Here is a 9135-nt window from a genome sequence, read left to right on the forward strand (position 1 = left end):
TTCTATTCCTGAAAATAAGAGTATGTTTACATAGCACACATATATAACTTGCCAGAAATCCCCTTTCACAAGAAAAACTAAGGCAAAACCAAACCTTATGTCTAAACCAGGCTAATAACTTTATAGTATTATCAAGCCCTTGTTTTTTTCTGGTGCTGTGATTCATAGAACAGTTACAACACTTAACATTTTTTTCCAAAATGATACCTAGTTTTGTAATTCTTTGGAAATTTCCATTTATATATAGTGATAAAACAGCACAAGAGAGTGATTATGAGAGTAGCATATCAAATTTGCCCACATGCATGCATGATACACACACACACACACACACACACACACACACACAATGTACAAAATTAGGAAATATGGGTCCATGCTTGAGAAATTCTAGATTACAAAATTCTAGATATTAACAATTTTATTTTAGAAAAATGCAAGCTTTCAAGATTATTAGTTGATTAACTAGGTGAATACTTTAGAACAGTGGTTCTTAACCTGGGTGATATTGCCCCCCAGGGGACGATTTCATTTTTCAGGGGGGCGATGGAACGAAAAGGGGCAACACGGTGGCGAAGGAATGGAAGGAGGGCGATATGGGGGCAATGGAGCAAAAAGTTTTGGGGACACTTTTGATACTTTTTTCGTACAGTGAACCACTGTATATCTGTCATACAAAAACATCAGATCACTCGCTATTAGTGGATTGAACTGTGTTTTAAAATGTTCCTCCATCAGAATTTTTCACACAGTTGAGATATGGGAAAAAGACTGGAAATAAATTATTTGCATTGATATGTCCTGATGACAATTTTAAAGAAAACAAAAAACGTGTTTGCATAAATTGAAGAATTATTTCCCTGTGTTGTGATTGAAAGGTTATGTTGGGAGAGGAGGGCGATGATAACTTCCTCAATGGCTCAAGGGGGCGATTCTTTCAAAAAGGTTAAGAACCACTGCTTTAGAACACTTTCATAATTTTCTGAAAAATGAATCCAAGACCAAAGTTTCACACTGCTGATCCTTATTTACAAAACCATCTGTTGTGTAAAATGTTAATATTTTAGATGGAAGGATGAAAACGAGAATTGTATGTAACCAAGATAGGAGCTTCAGATGCCATCAGAGACAAGCAGGAATTTTGGTTGATTATATTATTCCAAACTGTGCCAATTCATGAAGTTCCAGATGGCTAAAAGCTTCCCAGGGGCAGATGACAGTGATATCTGCAAATGAGACAAAGAAATTTCTGCAAGTGATCAAACTATAACAAGGTCATATAAGAAGGATATTTGTTAGTTGAAACTTCATGCAAAAATATCTCATGTTAACATTTTTCTTAAAATGTAGTTAACTTCATTATTATAATGTGACTAAAACAGGATTACTCAACACAATAAAAATATTATTATATAACAAGTTAAGCAAAAATTGCTCTAAGCTAACAACAAATTGTCAATTATTAGAAGAAATATCAGTAAGAGACTTAATTCAAATATAACTAAAATTGTTGGCTACTGAAATGATAGTTCTTGGAAAATTGATATGAATAAATGAATATAAATTTGTTAATTATCACTAACTTTTGTTCAATATTGTGAAATCAGAAAATGACGGTCTTAAAATTGTGCTCGGAGGATCTATATCTTTCTTAACAAGGAAAACTAAACAATTTTGTGACAAACAGTAATGGCATTCAAGAAGAATTCAGCTATTCTTCTGGAGGTCATTTCTAAGGTGACTTTAAAGTGTACATTTGCACAGAAAATGGAAGATATAAAATGCAAGGAAGTAGCCCTTAATCTAACATATGCTATTAGTCAGATTAGGAATTGATGGCTATTTTGTTCTATTTCTGGTCTGAAATGTCATACAATTTCATTTCTAAAACCATTATACATTATTTGCCAATTACAAGTCCATTTATTTTATTTTTGTAGATATCAGCTATTTCTTTTTTGTTATGGTGTCTCATAAAAGAAGGCAGGAGAAAAAGCTAAAGGCATTTCTGAATCCTAACAAAATATTTTTGCAGTATACGGATGTTCTGTTAGAGTCATAAGTCCAGCTCTAGTGAATTTTGCCAGTTCCTGCATTGTATTTGAAACTTTTATAACTATATTTCTCATCTGAAATTGTATGCTGTATATGGTACAAATGACCAGCTTTTAGTGACACATTATATGAATTTATTTATTTGTAACAACTGATATAGCTCCCCAATTTTTTTCCACAGACAAACTCAGCAAGACAAGTATTCTCCTTTTCTGACCTACTAAATTATTGAATAAAGGAATATAATTAAATTTGTGCAGTACCAGGCCATTTAGAATACACACTTAAAGGTCTCGGATTTTTCTAGCAAGTGTGGATAAAAAAAAATTCATTGGGCTTTTATTTTATTTCCCTTCCATTAATATGGACTGAGAACATTAATCTGGTCAAACAAAAAGCTTGCCAGTAAAGTAAACATAGGTTATAATTAGCTGAAATAAAAAGCCTTCCAGACCGATCACCTCCTTAATAGGTGAGTGCTGTACTTTCAGGTAATCAGTGTGAAATATGTACTAGTGCCTTAGTTACATTTTAACTCTTTCAAAACTATATGCGATGAAATTTTGCATTGTGATTTCATAATATCAGATCAGATTCAGTATCTTCTAGAATAATGGAAAGCTCCCCAAAGGAATTAAGGAGGCCATCAATTAAAATATTGTAGCCAGAATTTGAAATATGAGAACTACATGTATGATTCTAGAAAGGCTAGTCTAGAGTTCAAATGAAATAAAGAACAGGAGGTACTTTGAAGAACATGAAGTCCATGAAGAACATAACATTTTAAAAAATCCTTAATAATTTAGATTATATCGTGTGGATAGATTCTCAAGAAAGTCATACTGCATTGATGCCAAAGTTAGAAGGTTACATATGACAAAACGAGTGTTTTAAATCGGGTCACTAACCTTTTGGACCTCAGGGACCATCAGACTCATAATTTTAAATCCCGCGGACCACTAATATGAATTTTGACTTGATGGTGGCTTGCTGACGTTTTCCCAGGGTCTCTGCAGAAAGCAGCAGAGACCCTGGGAAAATCCCCCCAAAAGTCTGCAGGAAAATTCCGCACACCATTTTCCTACCAATTGAACATTCTTTATTTGGGATCACAGGATACCATCTCCAGCTCTGTTCTTGGGGGCGGGCGGGGAGAGACTTTTGGCTTCATGCAAGGAAAGCAGCAGAAGCAGCAAAAGTCTTTCTTTCTCTCCCCCAAATTCCTCCAGAAATGAGTCTTTGTGAGACGTGTCATGCCAGCACAGCCTCTTGGAGCAGGAGGCCTTGCAGGGTCCCAAAGACGAGTTTCTGGCGGAGTTTGGGGGAGAGAAAGAAAGACTTTTACTGCTTTCCTTGCATGCAGCCAAAAGCAGAAGAAGAAAGAAGGAAAAAGAAGCAGCCCGGTGGCCAGGCCAGGCACATGGGGCAAGTGGGGCAAGTTCCCCTCCGTCCTTTCCCCCCTCCCCTCACTACCTTGTGTTGTTTGCAATGAAAGTGATGCAAGCCTTGTGTTCCCATGGAGCCTGGATTAATTGCTTGGGAGGGTGCTCTGGGGGTGACATTTCTCTGTGGACCACCAAAATTTTCTTGCAAACCACCAGTGGTCTCCAGCCCACTGGTTGGTGACCACTGTTTTAAATTGCATTCAGAAGCTTATTGGCATCTAATCTAGGCCTTAAGCACAAGTTTAATAGGCTATTGGGCATTAGTACTTATAGGAAATTGACTACAACATGTTGTATCGTCTGACTGGAAAGGCACCCTATGTACAGTGCACTGCAGTACTCCATATATGTGCTGATAGTGGCAGGAATAAGAATTGAGTTGAACACTGTTTTTAAATCAGAGACTTTTCAAATAGGTGGCATGTACAATGATAAAGGATTGATCAAACTGCCAGTTCTGACCTATATAGTGACCTGCACCAGCCAACTGATTACTTTCTCATAAAAATGGTTTCTGCAAAATTTACTGATTATAGGTAGGAGATCAATTAGGTGAAGGAACCAAGACATAACATTCTCTGTATTAAATAGTCTGTATTAATAACACAATTTTCCTATATTATTTACCGGTTCCAAGTCCTTCCATTCCTGGAATATCATCTCCAAAACTTTGGACAAAGAAAGCAGAGAAGGAAGATGAATTAGATGGAGGAGGGAAGGAGGGAGGAAAAAACCCATATACATACAACAATACTTTTTTCCTAACCCAAAAGCAGAATGACAAAACATTAATATGTAAGAACTTTTTCAATTCTAGGACTTGAATGTGGTTTTCATTAGCATGTTACAATTGAATTATCATGTTTTGCCATTCAGTGTTCTGATCTAAAATATAGACTCTCTGGACACTTAGAAGTATAATGCAAATTAAGATGTAATCTATTTCTTGAAATTACATGCTAATTGTTTAGGTCAGAGGAATTAAAGCCCCCTTAATGTCTAATGAACTTTTAGTGTCCAAATTGGCTGCCTTAGGAAATAACCGAACAGAATAGGAAATACTATTTCAATTAAAAAAACAAAGACCAAAGCAAATAAACACTATTCTTGCAGCCCTTTGAAAATATTTCTGTCATCATGCCACCCTGATTGACTTTATTAACATAGACATCTATGCACATATCACAGGTGTCTTATCTAAGACTTAAAATATAAAACAATTAAACACAGACATATGTCCCATTTAAATATAATTATATATCTACACATTTAATATGTAAGCCAATAGTAATAGAGGTACTGGTTTTGACAAGTACAGTAGTTATTCAATTTGATAATTCAGAAAATTTCATCATTCCATTTTATAAGTAGTCCAAGAAATGGAACGAATTTTATATCTTTAGTTCTGAAAGGGGTACTATGTTGACAGCTCTTACCAACTACAGTACACTTATCAATTCCATTTACAATACAATCCTACGTATACATGCTCAGAAATAAATCCCATTATGTATCATGGGGCTTATTTCCTTGCACTTTATTAAGATTGCACCGAGATAGCTGTAACACTTGCAACTTATATTATGGTTTGAAATCTAGAATAATTTCTATGTATTATCTATATATATTCATTTAAAATGAGAATTAACACAAGAAAGATGAGGAAGAGAATTAAAGGCAGCAGTAAATGAAGGAAGAATACACACTCATGCATTCTCACAAAAATATGTTCATTTACATGCATATTCCCCCTCCCACCAAGAATGTATATTTTTACTGCTATTCATATTTAACTGAAAGTTCAACTGGACTCAAAAACCTTATTTCTAAGGAGGTATGTACAGGGTTGTTTATAATGAAGAATAGGGAATATTAGGGCCATGCCTCTAGTAACTGTAATTACTAAATACTTATACTCTAGTAAGTGTAATTGGGCATTATCAAGATGCCAGGCATCCCTGACACAAGAAGTCTTTGAAAAAGCCAATGACTATAGTAGTTGAGAGTTAGGAAAGTTAAGAAAGCCACTGTTTAAATCTTCTGGAAGGAACAAGTTGGAGAATACTGTTGCAGAATCTTCAGGTACGTAATCATTTGATTTCTGGATAGTAATGCCTACCCTTTTACTCCTTTCTTGGGAGGCTTGCTCTTGAATTGTCTTGTTTGCCTTTGCTTGAATTTAGGAGGCCCCTTGCGTGGGGTAGTTGGACCTGTTGAGTCTTTTGTATTGAGGTTAGCAGCTGCAGCATTATCAGACATCTTGAGTTACAGTAAGATACTTGGCTTTTTAAAATTCTCCTTTCTAAAAGAGAAAATAATGCCATTAATAATGTTGGAGAAGAGAGGTCATATAACATTTGATGCAACAAAGATTGAAAATTCTAACTAGTACAGCGTCATTATACACTTCAAACTAGATAGACTAATTAATGCTGTTACATAATGCTATTTCTCTCTTTCCTCCCAGCCACTTGAAACAGAGGATATGGTTTTCCTTTTTTTGTTGTTTAATGCATACATCTGTATTTCTTCTTTATCAGTGATAAAATGACCCCTGAATTTCAAAATGGATAAAATTTTAGAGCAGTCAATACAGGTAGCCTATGCCATGGTGATGACTTATATACATTGACAAAAAGAGAAATTTTGTCTATTTATCTTTTTCATATCCAACTTACTTTTTTATATTTAAAAACACTCTCATAAAATAATGCTGAATGGGTTTAAATGATCTTCAGTGAATTTATGGAATTCTATTGACTAAATTCAGAGAATTATACTAATTAGAGTTCTTTTCTTTAGCTCAGATAACAATCTGGTCCTTTGCAATCTATAGGTTTTATGCTTACGTGAATTTAATCCCCTCCATCTCCATATTTGATTCTTTTATTTCACATCAGAATAAGACCAATATTGTTTGGGCCAAATTATGTTGCTAATGGCCTTTATATTATGTATTATCAAGTGCCACCAAGAAAAGTGCTTGTCTTTAACCTTCTTTCTCTCATATATGGAAAGTCACATGCTGCTAATTTCTGCTCCTTATAAGTATTTTGATTTCTATATTTTTTATTTGTTCTTTGTATGTACTCGTAGAGATATGAGGGGGAGTGCTATTTCTTTAAAAAAAATGAATGCTTAGTATTGGATCATAACAGTATATTCTTAATACAATCTTGAGTTCTTTTCACATGATCAGTTTTTTTTAAAAAATCATTAGAAAAATAGATTTAAAAAAACATCATTCAGAGCAGTGAGAATATTCATAAATAAAAATTACATCTACAAAACCACAGGGGCACATCTTAGTAGCTAGGTCTTTTACTTGGTGGGAATTTGTTTGTGCATATATTTAATAACATATTATTGGTTCATCATACAATCAGTCAGATGTTTAGGCTGAATTTGGCAAACTATCAAGTCCTTTCAAGGACTTGAGATAGGCAGATGTTGATGTTGTATGGTGCTGAAGTATTGTGGCAGGGTGTAAGTTGTACCAATTGCCTTTTGCAGTGGACCAATGGTGATTTTGTCAATCCCAACAGTATTCAAATAGTGCTCCAGTTATTTTGGGATTATACACAAGGGACCTATTACTATTGATATTGCCTTTGCTTTCTTTTGCCACAGACTATTGTTGCTACTTATTGTTTATGGTCAGTCTGTGCAATCTTCTTGCAGCAGCTAACCAAGTGGGCTGGTTTCTTCAGCTTCTTTCCAAAAGCGGCACTTGCTGTCTGTTGCTGTCTTCTCATTTCTAGCTTTGTATGCATTTGTTTTTCAAATTTGGTCTTTGGCCACCTGAATTATCTCTTCTTTATCTTTCATCAATTTTCCTGCTCTAAACCATAGCCAGGTCATGTTATATCTGGTTCGCCTGCTATTTTTTTAATCTACTGGCCATGTAATATTTGGTCTTCCAATGTCTCTTTTTTGTTCTTTTTATTCTTATTATTACTGACATGTAGAGGCACAGAAGAAAAGTGTCACACTTGGACAAAGCAGATATTCTAGCAATTATTTGTCAAGTGAAATAATTTATTACAGCATATAATCTACATACCCATTTGTGTATTTGATTGTATTGATAAAATATATGCTGTGTCATAGGCCAAAAATAATACCATGAAAATGCAGCAAACTTTATACAATTTAGGTTTACATCTCTTATAACTATATTCCTAAGAGCCATATTTGGAATTACATTTTGCCAGTAGACATATCATTTCTATAAAATTCTAAGCTTGTTCACTCAGAAAAAAGTTATATTGAATTTAGTGGGGATATAATCAGGAAGCAATATATTTTCTTCGAAATCCCATGAAAGCAGTGTGAGTATAAATATGTATGCATTTATGTGTGAGTACATAGATATTGGATCATTGTTGCATGTTGGACTAGCAATTACTTTTCCTCCCAGGAACATTTTAGCTATATACTGTATTTTGCTTTAAGAACCCATTCCTGATTTAAGGAATATGTATTCTTGCAAATAGGAGGGTGAGGAGAAATCATTAACCAGGCTGACATTTATAGGAGAACCAAAAATTTAGTTAAAACTCCTGATTTCCTGACTGCCTTTATAGGGCCAGATTCTTCGCTAAATTTAATGAGATTGCACCAATTATATAAACACAAACTGACCTCAAGATCTCAAGGACTACACAATTTTTTCTTTGTATGTGAACATGCTATTTAAAGAAATGGCAAAATATGGGAACAATTAAAGTGAACTTATTTTGCTTGTCTTCACATGAAAAACAATAGGTAAGAAAAAACTCTTTATTCTTAATGAAGGTTCTCACATTCTACTTTAAGTCACATAACAATAATTTCCTGCCAACACCAGAAACATCCATGAGTTCTCTACAACGACATTGCCTCATTATAAGTCAACGAATCTATTTCTAGATGGCGTTCATCAAATCAGACCACACTTTATATACTTCAAACAAATTATTTAGGAGTTCAACATCACTATAATACAGCCTAACACTAACTGAACATCTTCTCTACCCCACCACTTGCCTACCTATTGATGTTTGGATTTTTTTCTCAATGTCTTAGCCAAAAAATTATTTACAATCTTACCTTATTCAAGAAATGTCTAAAGTGATTCTTCTAATAAAATTGCTTACAGTTCTTGGAAAAACATATAATCCTATGATGATCAAATCAATGTAGGTAATAGCAGTGAAGTAAGACTTGAAGACTCCTGTGCAAATGATGTTCTTTCTTTTCCCTGCCCTCCTCAACTCAGTGTAATTGCCTCTGACATATCCTTGTTTAGCATAGGAGTCAATCCATCTTGTTTGCGTTGATGGCTAATTTTACCTAGTTTAATCTGTCCCCAGAAGGTTCTTATCATGATGCTATCAGATGGCAACCTACTTCTATGTTAATCTTCCTCCTGTTCCTTGACTTGTAAACAGGAATGCTTCTATGCTAATTGGATTTAGTTTCTTCCTAATCCATTCCTTTTTCAGTTTTAATCTCTGATTCCTTAGGAAAGGTAAAATAAATGCTTGGGCTGATAGTTTTAACAAGGCTAGACAAAATACTTAAATATATTTATAATATATTTCATCCAGCTTCCCCCAGTTCAATAGGAACATTTTGCTAGTTCATGGAAAGA

The 9135-nt window shown here is 34.4% G+C and overlaps 1 protein-coding gene across 1 annotated transcript; it reads right to left on the minus strand.

Annotated features, from left to right (window-relative positions):
• Positions 1-729: 729 nt before the first annotated feature.
• PDE6H (phosphodiesterase 6H) lies at positions 730-8766 on the minus strand. Its single transcript, XM_026693162.2, has 4 exons — positions 8592-8766; positions 5620-5802; positions 4128-4168; positions 730-1226 (listed from the first exon to the last, which is right to left on the minus strand). Exons 2-4 carry the CDS (start codon positions 5757-5759, stop codon positions 1150-1152), a joined length of 258 nt encoding a protein of 85 aa, XP_026548947.1. The 5' UTR covers positions 5760-5802; positions 8592-8766; the 3' UTR covers positions 730-1149.
• Positions 8767-9135: the final 369 nt, after the last annotated feature.

This window comes from Notechis scutatus, chromosome 6 (genome assembly GCF_049901735.1).
Source record: "Notechis scutatus isolate UNSWTSFEM ecotype Mainland chromosome 6, rNotScu1.2, whole genome shotgun sequence".
NCBI classification, from domain to species: Eukaryota; Metazoa; Chordata; class Lepidosauria; order Squamata; family Elapidae; genus Notechis; species Notechis scutatus.